At 38.7% G+C, this 17,365-nt stretch overlaps 1 protein-coding gene across 2 annotated transcripts in view; it reads right to left on the bottom strand.

The window, feature by feature from the left end:
* gfra1 (GDNF family receptor alpha 1) overlaps positions 1-17,365 on the bottom strand; it is a 297,168-nt gene that overhangs the window by 56,741 nt on the left and 223,062 nt on the right. For both annotated transcript variants that reach the window (XM_016995097.2, XM_008114823.3), the window contains exons 6-7: positions 7,948-8,082; positions 1,931-2,109 (exon numbers count right to left, since the gene is read on the bottom strand). In XM_016995097.2, coding sequence (XP_016850586.1) covers positions 1,931-2,109; positions 7,948-8,082 — 314 coding nt within the window. The remainder of the gene's footprint in view (positions 1-1,930; positions 2,110-7,947; positions 8,083-17,365) is intronic.

Below are 17,365 nucleotides of genomic sequence, written 5' to 3'. Positions count from 1 at the left end.
CAAAGAGCTGGCGTTGTCCATAGACACCTCCAAGGTCATGTGGCTGGAATAACTGCATGGAGTGCCGTTGCCTTCCCGCCGGAGCAATGTCTATTGATCTATTCACATTAGCATGTTTTCAAACTGCTAGGTTGGCAAAAGCTGGGGCTAGCAGTGGGAGCTCACCCCGCTCTCCAGATTCAAAATGCCGACCTTTCAGTTAGCAAGTTCAGCAACTCAGTGGTTTAATCCACTGCGCCACCGGAGGCTCCTTATCCCTAGTACATCCTCCCTAATTAAGAAAAACAAGCTCAGTTGCATAGCAGTTTTGTTTCTTTCTGTGCCTTTACCAGATGATAGAGTAGGGGAAGCACTAAAAATACCTCCAGCTAATCTATAACAGTGATGTCCAACCCCCTGAGGATGATAGTCCTGGAGAAGAGAGATGGATCCCAGAGAGGAATGCGTTTAGTGGAAGAAATCTCTGCAGTCGGAAAGTTCCTATTCCCTAACACAAAACATCACTCCTCTTCTTACGGGGAAAAATTACTTTGTTTTTACAACTTACTCCTGACATTGCTACCATTTGAAGACGTGTGTTTTCATTCCCAGACGCCTTTGGAATGCAACATTGCTATTCATTTTTTAAAGAATAAATTATATGAAAAAAATTAGAAAATTGGCTAAATACTCCATATTAGAGAAGATTTAAGTTTATCCCCTAAATTTCCAGCATAATCTGACATAATGCGGTCAGCAGGCTGACACTTTTACTTTACTAATTTCTTATTACTACATTGCTTTCAAAATGCAAGATGTGTTTTAACTTGATTTAGCAGTAGGCTTGTGTTGCCTACAGATGTTACTCCACCGTGCTCTCCATATTCAGACTGATAAAAAAATCTAATCCTCTTTTAGGTCACATTTCCCTTTTGGCCCAGCTTAGACTGATAGCGCAGGTATTTCCAAGGGTAGCCTGATTAAATCCTTCTGAGACAAGAGAAATCTGCCTTTCCCCCATCCATCCATCTTTCCTCATTTTATATATATGGCACGCATGGCAGTTCACAGAAAACCTAAGGACAGAAAGCTGTACTCTGGAGCTTTCAGTGTGTATAATTTGACATATATGAAACAACAGAGAAAGGAAAATAAAGTGGCAGTGTTAAACATACAAAATACATGTAACTGCTTTAATGGAGTTCTAGTTGCACTATGGTGCTGTTCGCAAGGCTTCATCCCAATGTGGTTTTCAGGAAATAAAGAATGCATGGATGCTCTGGGGTACAGGCATGTCATGAGAGAATAGATAATGTGGGAGAGCAGGACAACTTCAGATAGTCTGAACATGTGGAGCAATGATAATCACGAGCAGGGATGGAAATGGACACAGGAGTTGAGAGACTATGGGAAGCAAGCCCATGGAAGCTTCTGAAATCAAAGTACAAGGGACAGAGAGGAATCTAATGCAGAGATTTTAAAACAAAGCCCTTGTGACCAACAAGATAAATGAATGGTTCATTGCCTAAGAAAACCTATGAGGTTTTTATTTTCTATATGATTCAGTTCATCATCAACCAGTACCATAGCTTAAGAATAAAAAAGAAAAATGGATAGGACTGCATTTCACCAGGTTTTAGGGGTATCTCAGTCCTTATCCAAACTTGAAGTTCTAGGATTAACATCTTTTGTTCATCCATTACTATAGTAGTCCAACCTATTATTGATTCTACTATTTAAGATTATGAGTGACTGGCTTAATGCAATAATATCTGGAAGTAACGGCCTGTCATACGTTGGAGGTAACAAGAGACAGTTAAATAGAAACCTGTCTGTTCAATCTGCATGTACATCAAGTGAAGGCATATTCTTTACCTGACAGACAATTCTTTTCTCCTCCTTTGCACTTTGGTATAACTCTCAGAAAATGGCAACTCCAGGAGTTTCTTACCTTGAGATTGGCACATGCTGGTAAGTCATTGTTGGTAGGTATTTCATTGTTGCTCTTCTCGGATCCCAGTGATTTCGATCTGTAAGCTGTTGTAGTTAAAGCTGTGGTTGTCTGGACAGGTAGGAATGGCTGCCACACATTCACATCTGTACCATTGCCAAAGGCCTGAATTGCATTTTCTATTGGAGAAATTATATAGCAAATTCTGCATTAGATCAAGCTGGAAAGAATCATTTTAAAACAATAGATTTCAGGGTGCATGAGAATGGGAGATTGAAAGATGCAAACAAAACCTTCAGATTGTGCAAGGACAGGAGAAGAAACCAATGGTGGTCTATTGTCACTGGAAGAATTAATCTATTTGTGTTTTAGTTTCGATTTTATGAGAACCCCTGGTGGCGCAGCAGGTTAAACCACTGAGCTGCTGAACTTGCTGACTGAAAGGTTGGTGGCTTGAATCTGGTGAACGGGATGAACTCCCACTGTTTGACCAAGCTTCTGTCAACCTAGCCGTTCGAAAACATGCAAATGTGAGTAGTTCAATAGGTACCGCTCTGGCAGGAAGGTAACAGCACTCCATGCAGTCATGCTGGCCACATGTCCTTGAAGGTGTCTACGGACAACGCCAGCTCTTTAGCTTAGAAATTGAGATGAGCACAATCCTCTGAGTCGAACACGACTAGACTTAATGTCAGAAGAAAACCTTTACCTTTATCCTTCAACTTTATAAACGCTATCCATGATGATGAACTCTTTTGGTGGAATAGGGTTCAGCACTATGGACAGCTTCATCAATATCAGGACTAAAACCCTTGGGTGCATCTATACCAGTGTTTCTCAAACTGTGCTCCTCCAGGTGTTTTGGACTTCAGCTCCCAGATATCCTAGTCAGCTTACCAGCTGTTAGAAATTGTGGGAGCTGAAGTCCAAAACATCTGTAGGAGCACAGGCTGAGAAACTGATATATACTATCAAATTAATGGAAGCCGATACCACTTTAACTGTCATGGCTTAGAGCTATGAAATCATGGGAGTTGCAGCTTTGCAAGGTCTTTAGCTTTCTTTGCCAAAGAGTGTTGGTCTATAATATAATTCCATAGCATTGAGTCATGGCAGGTAAAGTGGTTTCAAATTGCATGAGTCTACTAGGGGTGTAAATGCACCCCTAGTTGACATGGAAGCCAGTTTTGTAACTTTTCATTTCTGGGTCGTAATTTAGTCTTCATATTCATAAATAAGGTAAAGGTTTTCCCCTGACATTAAGTCTAGTCATGTCTGACTCTGGGCGTTGGTGTATATCTCCATTTCTAAACTGGCATTGTCCGCAAACACCTCCGGCATTGTCTGCAGACACTTCCAAGGTTGTATGGCCGGCATGACTGCATGGATCCTGCCGGAGTGGGAAGGTAAAGATTGGCAGAAGCTGGGGCTAACAGCGGGAGCTCACTCCGCTTCCCTGATTCGAACCATTGACCTTTTGGTCAGTAAGTTCAGCAGCTCAGTGGTTTAACCCACTGTGCCACCAGGGACTCCCATCTTCATAAATATCATTAGGTTTTCCGTGAAAAAATGGGGGTTTAAACTTAAAGTTTTAGACTGCCTTCTTATAATGTATTCTGCTGCTACATAAATTAGGTAATTACTCGGGAGCTCACTCCGCTTCCCTGATTCGAACCATTGACCTTTTGGTCATTAAGTTCAGCAGCTCAGTGGTTTAACCCACTGTGCCACCAGGGACTCCCATCTTCATAAATATCATTAGGTTTTCCGTGAAAAAATGGGGGTTTAAACTTAAAGTTTTAGACTGCCTTCTTATAATGTATTCTGCTGCTACATAAATTAGGTAATTACTCGGGAGACATAAAAAAGTTGAGAATTCACAAAATGCAGTTGTGTTAGTTGGGTAGGTGGGGCAAAAACCCAGGACCCCTCTCAGAAAAATAAGCAGTAGGCTTCCCAAAATCCAACGTGACCACCTTATCAGACAGTGATACAAAACATATTGCCATCTAAAAACATTCTCATTCTCTACTGTCTAAGCTCATCTATGTGCCCTGTTGAATATTAAACAGCTGCAAGCCAAAATTATGGACTAACACATGGCAATGTGAACAAGACAAGACAGTGCAAAGAATAATCTCATGATTGGAAACAGTATTGTAAAAATACACCATTGTTTAAGTGTTCTACAATTAAATGAATTCACCATTACTGGCATCATATCAATACAGTGTTCCCTCACTTATTGCTAGGGTTAGGTTCCAGGACCACCCACAATAAGTGAAAATCTGCGAAGTAGGGACACTATATTTATTTTAATATTTATACATTATTTTAATCAACCAATCGTGTGTTGAAAAGTGAACCACAAAGTAGTGAGGGAACACTGTATAGTCAAAGAACAACAGTAAGAAATTTCACTCAATATTTATTTATAGCAATTGCTTTTTACAAACAAATATGCAGTACTTTTATATATAGGCTGTCCCCAAGTTATGAACAAGATAAGTTCTATAGGTTTGTTCTTAAGATGAATTTGTTTATAAGGCAGAATAGGTACTTTTTAAAGTGTAACTCCAACCAAATACACACACACAAGCTTTGGATAGTACAGGGGATGGTTAAAACCCCTGTGGGGTTTATTTTGCTGTCTGTGTCCCTGTTCAGAAAATTTCACCTCACTTTCTGTCCCTGTGACAATTGGATTTTGAAAGCTTTGGCTTGTTGTCAAAGCAAGGATTTGATGATAAAGCTTCAGTGGAGACATCTCTTCCCCAACTCTTTCAGGAATGAATTTTTAATCCTATGGGTAGATTTCTCCCACTTCCTGTTGTCTCATCCCCATTCTTAACTATGAGTCATTTGTACGTCGGATGTTTGCAAGCTGAGGACTGCCTATACATGATGATGATTATTATTTTCACTTGCAGTCTTCAAACAAAATCTGCATAATTAGGTGGGAGAAGCATGTTTATACTAGAAGCTGAAAATGTAAAAGTTGAAAGGCAGATTGTTAGTTTTTCATGAGATTAAATGGTGTGTTTATTGCAAGAATAAATTGGTTGTGCTTTTTAAAAAACACACACACAAATAAATAGAAAACAGTTTTTAATCAGGTCTTTGGGGACTCAGCATGGATTTAGGGATTTCTTATTTCAACTCATTGTATAAGAAGTAAAACCATTCCACTAGGGACTTGAGTGTGGAAGTTATTAATACATTCCCTCAATAGCATCCAGCACTTACTATAAATTATTTCACTTTTCTTTATCTTTGAAAGATGCACTTTAGTCTAATGTGTGTGTTTTTAAAAAAGAATTCTAATAAGAGAAGGAAATGATTTATAGACTTCAGAAATGGGCAGGCTGATGTGAAGAGAAGTGAGGAAAATCTGTATGGATTTTCATGCCTTGCAGCATGTTATAGAAAACTAAAAAATGATCCCAGAGAGCTGACGGATAGTTACCCTGAATGAAATAAACTGACATCTCATTGTTCAAAATACTATCACACAAATTCTAGGGACTAAAAGAACTCTGCCCTAGATCCAATTATTCCTCTCAGCTGGAGTACACCCAGCGAATAAATAGAATAAATAGGTAAATCAACATTTATGTAAGTTCCATTGATACAATATGATTACTTGAGAATAACAATTAGATTTAGGCCAGAACGTAGAAATGAATTAGAGCATATTTAGAAGATGGAGTAGTAGAAACTACTGTCACACAATAGGGAGAGGACACAGGTGTCCTTGAGCCTTTGAGTAAATAGATCAGAGCTTCAAAAAGTTCCCTTTTGGACTACAACTCCACAAATCATGCACACAGTATGGCTTAAGCTGTGAGATAAAGAAATGGCATATGGTCCAATCAAATGAGCCATTGTGTTAGACAAGGAGATTGAAGAGTTGGGGGGTAAGGATTACTGCACAAACAGGCTGTTGAAATATATGATATATGACTGACGAACAATAGTCCAAGTCCCTTTTTAACATCTGCTAATGAATAATACATCTCCAAACAAGAAACGGTGGTTTTTACAAAGCATCAAGTAGTTTTGGTGTAAAATCAAGGTTTACAAAAGCCAATCCATTAACAAAAGGGATAATGGAACATTTATCCCCCTTCAGTAAAATGCTATTAAAGCAGGGACACCTTTAATTTCTTCATGAATAGAAGGTCTCTCTGCCAGGATGAGTATAATTTTTCCTCGCAGTGTCCTCTAATGTCATTGCTTTATCTTCATTAACATTTTTATTCCGGCAGCAAAAGAGAGGACAATGGAACTTGTGGGGGGGGGGGGGATTCTTTTGAAAGTGGGTGTGTAATGATGCAATGATGATCACACTTCTAAATGAGTGCATTAGCAAATTATTAAAACAATTAAGAGTGTGTACGAGCCGCAACAGGTCTGAGTGATTCCGGTTCGGCCTTCAGAAGTCTACGCACTTTCCTCTTTTTAAGAAATAGCAGAATTTCAACTGAATTTACTTAGAATGTTCCTGAGGCACATTACTAATGTGATAAATAGGTCTAAGAGCCTATTAGCTTTTCACATTTAAGCAAGATCTGAAATGTGCAATTCAAGGCTACTTATGTCTCAGTTCCCACGACATTTTTCTAACCTGAAGATAATGGCTGGATTTAGACATAGTGCCAAATTATGGCTTAGCATTACATATCTGAACCTTGAGCTTCCCACTCTCTCCCCTCTTTGGTGGTCATACAGAGTTTGAAAGATTTCATTTCTACTTTAAGTTATCCATTTGTTCATATGTGCCAAATTGGCACTATGGTTAGTCTTAATTATGAAAAACAGGAGTCTAGGGGAAGCTGTCATTCAAATGATTATTATGCCTGACTATTATAGTCTCACACGCTAAAACCGATGAAAGTTGAGTCCAGTGCCATCTGGAAGACACAGGATTAGAAATGAAATGTTGAATCTAGTTTTTTACCTAATCTAAGATGTTTGTTTGGTTATACACACAAAAACAAATAACAGATAATAAAAAAATGAAGGGAAATATTCACTCTTCCCTCATAATTGTGATGCAGGAGAAGAGGAGATCCCATAAGCCTGGGACTGATTTATAAAGGATGACACAATCTCTTAGCTTTTCTTTTCAAAGCAATCACAAACCTGTGAAGAGGATAAAGTATCAGTTGAAAGTCTAAATGAGTATTTGGGTTCCCTTGTTATTCCATAGGTATACTGCAATAATATAAACAACCATTTGTACATTGCATTATTCTTGATTACCAAAGTGTCTCTTAATGTTGAGAAAATAGACCTCTTCAGACCTTAGGACCTTTTTCTGGTGGATTTGTTTTCACTAAACTAAAATTATCATTTTGTATAGAAAATCTGTGAAAACAGCAGTATTTTTTCCACTTGAAACACTGCAATGCACAAGTTTTCTGGTAAAAAAAAGTGTATTTGACACAAAAGAACAGAAATTAACTTTTTGGGGGGAGAAAGAGCCCCTATTTACAAAATTTGCTGAAAATTGCATGAGAACTTTTTTGCAGTGCAGCGGAAATGTTAAAATTGTTTATTTTACCATACAAGAATGAAATATGTCTAGATATGCCCAATAGTACAAATGCTAAAATGTGATAAAATATATGACAAAGAAGTTATATGATCTAGAAGACACATATCTTCTTTAAGATATGTGTCTGCTAGATCATATAACTTGTCATATATTTTATCACATTTTAGCATTTGTACTATTGAGCACATCTAGACATATTTCACATTGAGATTAAGATATGTGTCTTCTAGATCATATAATTGCTTTGTTATAGATCTTATCACATTTCTGCACAACATGTGTAACAAAATCCTCATTATCACATGGCAACTAAACCTGGCATAAGTTCATATGCAGTAGTTCATTTAGCTGCGATCTGGCACTTAGGTGATTCTGAGAAAATAGTTGTTAAATAACAATTTTGCAAACAACCTTCATGTTTGCAACATAGTTTAGAACACATAAATATAGTACTCACTAAGGCATATATTATCCTGGAAGAAGTTCAGAAATTTCAGGCATTCTTCTAGATCATTGCCACTGTTGCTGCAATCACACCATGGAGCAACACTGAGACTGTTGTAGTTTAAATAATTGGGTGTCATAACAGTACCTGTTTTGTTAAAAAAACAAAAATATAATATGATCATTCTTTTTTTTAGTCATCTCTTGGAAAGCAAATCAATACACAAATATCACCTTGTAAGACAAGCAAAATTGGATTATAATATAAACATCTGAAGGAATTCATTCTTTTATAAACATCACCTAGTTAGTATGAGGAAGGGTATGCAAGCAAGAACAGATAACTAATACGGATGCAGTGATGGCTGCTTCAATTTGCGTGGAAACTGTTCTTCAAATATTATCCAAAAGTTATAACTACAGCCATATAAATCAAAAGGAGCATTACTTATTCTGAAGCAATAATGTAAGAGAATAGCATTACAAACTTCATTTATTTTGTGTGCCTGAGGAAGCACCAATGTGTTCGGATAATCTTTAAGTAGGAATGATGTTGGCAGAAAAAGAAGCAAGAATTAAGCGTCAAGAATCAAGTATTAAGAAGGAACACCGTGGGTGTTATTACATTGCTCAAACCAGCCTGTGGCTAATGCAGTATACAAAATCTAGTCTGATTTGAGAAGTCCATAAACTGAAAACAAGACAGGGATGAGAGATTGTTAACAGTAGTGAAAAAAATAAAGAAACATAAATATTCCTTAGAGCAAAGGGTACTGGTGCCTCTTAAAAACAACACAGTACAAAATGCATCCAAACCATGTACTTCAAAAGTTTTGGATGGACAACAGAGTTTCATCATTTCTCAGAACTGTGATGTTGAGAATAACATTTGTCTCTCTATAGACAATTTATGGTATATACTAGGAAAAACATAAGTAGTAGTCCAGGGACTGAACAGCAGCAAGAAAGGAAAAGCTAACACACAACTCAAAATAAGTAAATGTAGGTTGCCAATTTTTATTGTGTGAATCCAGAGACATGAATTTATTATTTCAGTGCATATGAAAATATTAATGCAATCCTATTGGCAATATGTGTATTAGCAACAGGCATCATTTCTATCACTGAGGCTTGAAAGAAACAGAACATATCAACTACTGTAGGAAATGTGAGGTAATGAAACGCAAACATTAACAAGCTGCTACAGACAAAAAGTCTGAAACAAGATACTATGAACACTACAAACCAAACCAATGCCTTTATTTTGTTATTGAAGGCAATGGAAATGGAATGCAAGCAATTTCACATTTGCATTTTGACTTATAATTCTAACTGTTCGGTATCTGCAGAAGCTTGGCGGATCTGGATTAATGATAGGCAGGTGAGGGAATGCAGTCAGATGGGCAAGCCTCATAAGTGCTATTAATCAGAGCTTGATGAAAGATAAATAGGAGGGATAAATTAAAGGGCATGCTCATGATGGACTTTTTCAAATGACCCATGCATGTCACATGCACAGTGCAATCAGTAATAAAGGACTAAGTGTCCAGGAAACCTGTTCAATTGCAAATAAATGCAAGTATAATATCTGGACACCTAGAGATACCATTATAATATTTAAATCACATAAAACTCTGTAAGAAATAAAGTAAATAACAAAAGTAACTCAAGTGGGAAAGATGTGCAGATATTTCAGAGCTTTGCTGTTGTTGTGTGCCTTCAAGTCATTTCCAGACTGTAGTGGTGCTAAAGTGAACCTATCACAGGGTTTTCTTGGCAAAATTTGTTCAAGATTTGTCCAAAAGACTGGGATGATGTAACTTGCCAGAGGTCATCCAGTGGGTTTCAGTGCAAAGGAGGAACACCAATGCTGGTCTCCGGAGCCATAATCCAATGATCAAACCACTACATCATGCTGGCTTGGATGGAAATAAATTACTTAGTGTTGAGGATGCCCTTTTAACACTGAAACAGTCTAAAATGGCTAACTCTTTGAAAATCATCATCTGGTATGTGATTTACAGAATTAATCACTCCAATATAAATAGGTGATAGATCTGAGGTACTGATTACAAAATAGAACCGAAAGGTAGATAGAAATGTCCCCTAAGACAGGTTTAGGATTCAAAAGGGAGACAATTTCATTAGTTTGTAAAGGTTAATAATGGGTAAGGTAAAGGTTTCCCCTGATGTTAAGTCCAGTCATGTCTGACTCTGGGAGTTGGTGCTCATCTCCATTTCTAACTTTGTATATTGTACTAGCTGTGCCCGGCCACGCGTTGCTGTGGCGTTGTCTGGTGGTGTTGGTGAGAAATTGTTGAGGTAGTGGTGGTATTGAATGTCTGTTGTATGGTTGTCTTTATGTTTAGTATGCACACTGAAGTAAATTATATGGCAGTGTTGAGTCAAGATAATCCAGTTCAAAGCAGATAATATAAGATTCTAAATGGGTTATATAGCTGTGTGGAAGGGCCTTGAGTCTACACTGCCATATAATTCAGTTAAAATCTGATAATCTGTGGAAGAGGCCTAAGTGAGGCCTAACTGTGCCTGTCCCCTGGGCTGAGTAGGCTGCTAGGAGACCAAGTGGGTGGAACTTAGCCTTGTAACTGGCAGCAATTGGATAAAAACTATTATTCCTCTCCCTGTAATTAGGACTTTATTTTTTCTTTTCTTTTTGTTGTATCAACTTAGAGCCGTGGATAATGGGTTGTGTTGTCAAATTTCGAGGTTGGGAGGCCTGTAGTTTTGTTGTTTTGTCCGCTGCCCTGATGCCATCACTCTTTTATATATATAGATTTTATGACTGTTTTAACGTTTTAGTTCATTGTATAATGGTGTAACGGCATTAATTGGCACTTGGAATCTGCCCTGAGTCCCCTTGGGTGAGAATGGCGGGGTATAAATAATTGAAATAAATAAATAAATAAAAATAAGCCAAAGAGCCGGAGTTGTCCGTAGACACCTCCAAGGTCATGTGGGTGGCATGACTGCATGGAGCGCCATTACCTTCCCTCCGGAGCGGTACCTATTGATCAACTCACATTGGCATGCTTTCTAACTGCTAGGTTGGCAGAAGCTGGAGCTAACAGCGGGCGCTCACTCCACTCCCGGGATTTGAACCTGGGACCTTTCGGTCCGGTAGTTCAGCAGCTCAGTGCTTTACCACACTTCACCAACACGTCTCCAGTTAATGGGAAATGAATATTAAAAATAAAAATAAAAACAGTTTAAAGGTGTGTATTCCCTGTCAAACCAGGGTTAAAAACAGGGATGAGAATACCCTGGAATCCCATTCTAGCCATCATTTTCTGAAGCCTAGTCATCTTTTCTGATGTTTTGATGGAAGTTTCTTGTTTTAGGTGAGGAGGCCCCAAAGGTATTTTTAAGTATTTTAATATCTAAGGTGATGTAAGAACCTTGCGGGTGTCAGACAAAGTACCAAGGGCCACTATGGATCCCTGATGATTTGCATACCTCCTTATCCCAACCTCTCTTCAAAACGATAAAAGACTAATATAGAAATATGTTAAACAAAGATTGGAATAGAAAAAGAAAGTATGTTTCTTCAGTTATATTACATCAAGATATAACTGAAAGACAGTTGACAAAGTAAACATAAAAGGCTCTGCCAAACTTGCTGGCAGAAGGCTTCTCAGTGAAAGAAGCCGCCTGGGTAGCAGGAAAGCTTCCTGCTGGGCAGGCAGCTGGCCAGTCAGCGGAGGCTTCCTTTCACCCCGATTGTCTGGGGGGCCAGCCACCCCTAAGGTGTGGGCAGCCTTTTAAGGGTGTGCAAGGCAGGTGGGCAGTATGCCTTCTGGTGTCCCATCCCACCAAACCTTCATATGTTTCTTTGGATTGATAGTTTTCATTGAGCTTTGTTCCTTTGTCACAACTTGCAGCTGTGCGACATGGGCCCTGGATCTGTCTTGCAAGTCTCCCCCCCCCCATTGGAGGGGGGGGAGCGTCTGGTGGTTTACCAGGGGTGCAACGGTAATGGTGTCCAGGTATTGTGCCGGTTGGAAATAGCAGCACACCCAGGCATGGTTAAGCAGTATCAGTCAGCACCGGGCTGCTCAATCCCTTATCCAGGACCCATCCACAGTAGCCAACCCTGATTATTTTCTGTAAGCAAGCAATAACAAGTTGTGGCCTTTTTGTATCCCAACACTTTGTGCATTGTAATTGGGTTGCTAGCGGGAGGCAGTAGTTGCAAATGCCCACACAACCTAGAATAGAAACAAGGGGACAGAAGTGAAGCCAAGTAGTTTAGATGATGTCAATCTCCTTTTTTTGGAGGGGGGGGGGGGGTGTGGTTTAGCATCTTGAACATTATTCCAGTTTTTTCTCTAACGTCCTCACTTACATAGTTATCAAGTTTTAGGGTTTGTAAGTACTGTAAACAGTTCTCCAGAATGTATTGCCCTACTTACTAATTCATTACAAATAAAATGACCTAGCCACAAGTTATTTGTTATACACTTCTTTTTATTTCTTTGATTTTACTGTTTTTGAGCTACTTTTATCATTTTAATTGTTCTATATTTTAACGTGGATCTTTTGTGTGCTCTGACTGTATTCATCAAATTTGACAGAAAAAGTAGTTCAATACGCCGTAATGTTATGTTGTAATTATTGTATTTATGAATTTAGCACCAAAATATTATGATATATCGAAAACATTGACTACAGAAATGGCTTGGATAATCCAGAAGCTTGGATAAGTGAAGCTTGGATAAGTGAGACTCTACTGTATGTACGCTGGAACTCAATTGACAGACCCAGTCTTTTAAACTTGAACACGCCTATGTGTATTTTATAATGCATTTTATGAATGTCCGATGTAAGTTAATTTTTTAACTGATTTATAGTGTATTGTACCATTTTTATATATGCCTTTTATTGTAAGCCACCCTGAGTCCCCTGTTGAGTGAGAAGGGCGGGATATAAATATTGTAATAAATAAATAAATATTGTATTTTTGATTTATAGACTGCTTTGAACACTATTCTTGTGAAAAGGTTGGGGTATAACTGAAGTTAATACTAATTCAAATGAGGGCTTTTTTCCAATCTTTATCAAATACATTACTAAGTGATATCGCAATTGCAACTTGATGAGAGATAACTTTACAAATTTAGTTAATTTTATGGTAATGGTGTAGGCCATGATCAAATGGTGGACAAACAATTTGAACTGCTGGCTTGTGCTATATCTCATATTGCTACATTTAGATGCGCAAATATTTTTCTATGTAACTAAAACATCACTTTTTGTTTCTTTTGAGAAACTAAAAAAATAGTATGTAAGAAACTCCTTAGCTATTATGGCATAAAAAGGGGGAGGTATCATCTTGATCAGAAAAAAACCCGGTTTGTTCAAGTACAATAATTGTTTAAGGAGAGAAAATACTGTATTCCCAGTGGCACAATGACAACTGAGAATGCTCCAACTGAGTTTTAGTTAGGGAGGAATGGATGAGTATGCTGAAAGACATGCTCCAAATGAATGGCTATATGGTTAAAACTTGGAACAGTATCACTCCACACATATGTATTTTTGCAATTCGTATAACGTAAAAGTTCCCAAAATCAGAAATCCAAATTACATCTCTTGATCCTCTAAAAAAACAAGAAAGGCTGCAATAGAGACTATGATGATATCATTTGACTCTCAATAATATGTGCAACTAGAAGACATTGTTTCTTCCCCAAGCATCAAAGACTATCAGATCCAATTTTCATGACTGCTTTTAATATGACAGGCCTACTTTGAAGTGATTATTACCTGCCATTTTCACATCACAGGATGTTCTTTTTAAAAAAAACCAAAAAAAAAAAAACCAGATGATTTAAGGGATTTTAGATATATATATTTTTTACAGTTATATAGTTGATTGGATTCTGAACCTCTGAAGATGCCAGCCACTGATGCAAATGAAACATCAGGAGAGAATGCTACTGGAACATGGCCGTATAGCCTGAAAAACTCACAGCAACCGGTGATTCCGGCCATGAAATCCTTCAACAACACATTATATATTTGATTGTGGCCCTGTATTTGTTTAAAGCTGCTAAAAAGAGATCAGAGTACATAGATCAGGTTGGGGTGCAGTGCAGGGGAGATGAGGATAGTTGATGCATAGATCTTTAGCTAAACTACAATGGCACCAAGCAGGCAGACACCTGTATATCTGTATTTTATTTTAAGTGAACCAGATGTATGTTGTATGTTGTTTTTGTATTGTCTGTCTTTGATAAGGCCAACTGGCTAATCAATAAATTGTTGTGTTGTGATTGTTTGGGTATTTTGATTGGTATTGGTTATTATAAGCTGCCCTGAAGGATGGGGTATTAAATCATTTGTTTGATTAATTAATTAATTAAAATGGCCTAAACAATTACACGGAGAATCCCCAAAGCAGGAATGCTAGTTTTCCGATGATATATGGTTTTGGCACTTGGTACTTCCACACCATTAAGCTGGAGGAAACAAGTGGCTCTTGAAAGGTTACATTTCCTGCATGGAACACTGCTATAAGAAGTGTTAGTTCTGGCTGCTTATGCATACAGAAAGTATTTATTCTTAAAAAAAAAAATTATAATCCTCGACATGAGCAGCAAAATTCACAGCAAAGGATGGATGACAGGAATTGCTCCTAGAAGCAAGTAGAACTTAGTTGCATAAGTAGCTGGAAATCAGTATATTTTTTGACCTGTGGACAAAATCTACCCCCTAGAACAGGCATGGGCAAGCTTTTTTGCCTTGGGGCTACATTGTGGGCCTAGGTGAGAGAGCCGGGCTGGGAGGGAAGTGAGGCTGTTTGCACACTGGGTGGACGCAGTCCTGCGAGGGGTAGGGAACGGGAAAGGGCCGGGATAGGAGGAGGCAGGGCAGGACCTAGATCATCCTCAGGTTGTCCTCACAGCATAAGGATGGGGCTGCCATGCTGGGAGGAAGGCAGGACATGTGGCGACTGTCCTGATCCTCCTCCCCGATCCTCAGGCTGTCCTCTTGGCTGAAGAAGAAGGCAAGACTGGCAGTGGCTGAGAGTGCTCCAGAGGGCTCTCAGCTGCCACGTGCCTTGAGCAGTCCTCCCGACATTAGGATGATGCGGTTCACACTGTCCTTATGCTGGGAGGAGGGCGAGAGAGCTCCAGATGGCTCTCTGCTGCTGAGGGCCACCGTGTCCTTATGCCAAGAGTGTCGCAGCTATCAAATTGAGGTTCCAAACATTCAACCCCTTCTGCGGAAGTTGCACCCTTCGTCCAAGGAGAAACCCCAAAACAAACTGTCTTTTAGTAAAGAAAGATATATACAAACGTAACAGTCCTTGGTTTTTATCAGCAGCTTTCAAACGGCGAAACAAAATGTTATTTTCAAGCTTTCTTCAGCTCCACTCCAACAGCTTTCCAACAGCAACACCATCATCGTCACCAGCATTCTTATCTTCATCTTCATCTTCACATTCACATTCACTAACTCAAGATTTACTCAGTCTCTATTAATAGCACTCAGTCTTTAGCAGGTGTCTTGATTGCTGCTGGTCATACATGGATAGGACATGATTCTTACAAACACTTATCCATTTTCACATAAGAAATGACCTAAATAATATAAAACTCTGACAGACAGGGTAAATGAGGAGGGCCTGAGGTAAGAGTCTCAGGGGTCACATCTGGCCCTCGGGCCTTAGTTTGCTCATGCCTACCCTAAAACATGTATGCATTTAAAATGCACAATGGAGTTATTAACATATTATTGTAGACTAATGATTTTAGCTAATGAATATATGAACCCAAAATTGGGAGGAGGGAGTACATAAAATATGTAGCAATTTCTGTGAGGAAGCTAATTGAGTTTAATGGTGAAAAAAAATGAGAACCCCCAATGACAAGGAGAGTGACAGGTCTGCCCTTGTTATATGTCTGTGCCCTTTATGGCAGCATCAACTGGTGGCTTCCATATCAAGAATATAGGGAATTTATGTTGTGTTTTATTTCATACTTTAAAACAGCTCTCCAAGCCGCTGAACCCTATTCTCAACTCCTTTAAAGTTCAGAGCAGATTTAACTGCTTCACTGATGATAGCGATAGGGAATACGAGTCCACTAGGTATTGAACCACAATTCCTGTTATCCCTCGCTACTTCTTATGCAGGTTAGAGCTAATAGGAGTTGTAAAGGGACATATGTCTCCCAATTCTGCCTTACAGTGATGAATCTGTTCCAGACATCCTAATGTGACAGAGATCTCAGCACTCATTGTTTTAAAACTTAGTTTTGGAAGGCTGCACATTTTTATGAGTAACTTCAACAAGCAAGATACGAACTCTTCTTATGCTAGGCAATCTCCATTTTCTTGTCTGTGTCTTGGGACTGCTAGGAAGGAAGAAGAATGTGTATTTCTGCTCAAAAGTCTGATCTTCACTTGATTTTGCTTCCTTGGGGACCCATTCCCTTGATCTTGATGCCAAAGAGTATTTTTGCAGTCTTTCTTCTATCTTTTGCGGAATATCTTTGTCCATGGAAACATAAAAGCGCTTCTCTGCAGGAACTGGTTTATATTTAAGGTTAAATTCCATAATGGTTCCAATAAAATCCTTAGCAGAAGTCACTGTGTCTGGGAATGACTTACCAGCAGCTGTTATTCTGACTTTTCCATTAGTACGAAAGTTATTTCTTTCCAGAAGCTAGCATCCATACATCACTTGACTGGATCTGATGTCTAAGATATTCAGTTCTTGGTCCTTGAGTCAACTTCTTTCATCTGCAGCTAGTTAAGTAATCTTTTGGATTTTCTTCCATGAAAACATTTCTTCGTGAGACTCTTCAAAGCGATCACACTTTCCCAGTCATCATACCCATTTATTATTTTCTTCTACAGACAGATTGGGATAAAGAGTATGGGGAAGTTGCCATTCTGGCTCAAGGATATTAAAGAGACAAAGAAATGGTAGATGCCTTTTTTTGACCCCCAACTGGCAAGCCTTTGAGCAACCATCTTTGTTGGAGAAAAGGAATGGGCTAATTAACTTAGACTTATCTGCATGCAAACAGCGAGCTCCCTTCAATGTTAAAGGCTTGTATATGTCCAATGCATTCAATTTTTCACATGCACACTTCTTTTAAAAACGGCTTTCAAATACATCTCCTTTCTGAATAAGAGCATTCGTTTCTGTTCATGTTTCCCTTAGGTACTATCTCATCAGAAAAGATTTGCTTAACAGCTACAAGAGTTTCAGCTGCAATTTTCACACTTAGCAGAAGCAGGAATGTTTTGTGACAGGTTTGGACTCTGAACTTGAAACACATCTAATACGTAGACTCTGTGATATTTAGTTTCTCATATTTCTTTTTCTCTCCCTCCCTCAAACAAATGCACAGAGATCCTTAAGATGAGCAATTTCTTCCAGAACCTGGTAGACTAGC

The sequence above is a fragment of the Anolis carolinensis genome, chromosome 3 (genome assembly GCF_035594765.1).
Source record: "Anolis carolinensis isolate JA03-04 chromosome 3, rAnoCar3.1.pri, whole genome shotgun sequence".
Classification (NCBI taxonomy): Eukaryota; Metazoa; Chordata; class Lepidosauria; order Squamata; family Dactyloidae; genus Anolis; species Anolis carolinensis.
Note: the sequence above shows the minus strand (reverse complement) of the source record. Positions and strands in the feature narration are given on the sequence as shown.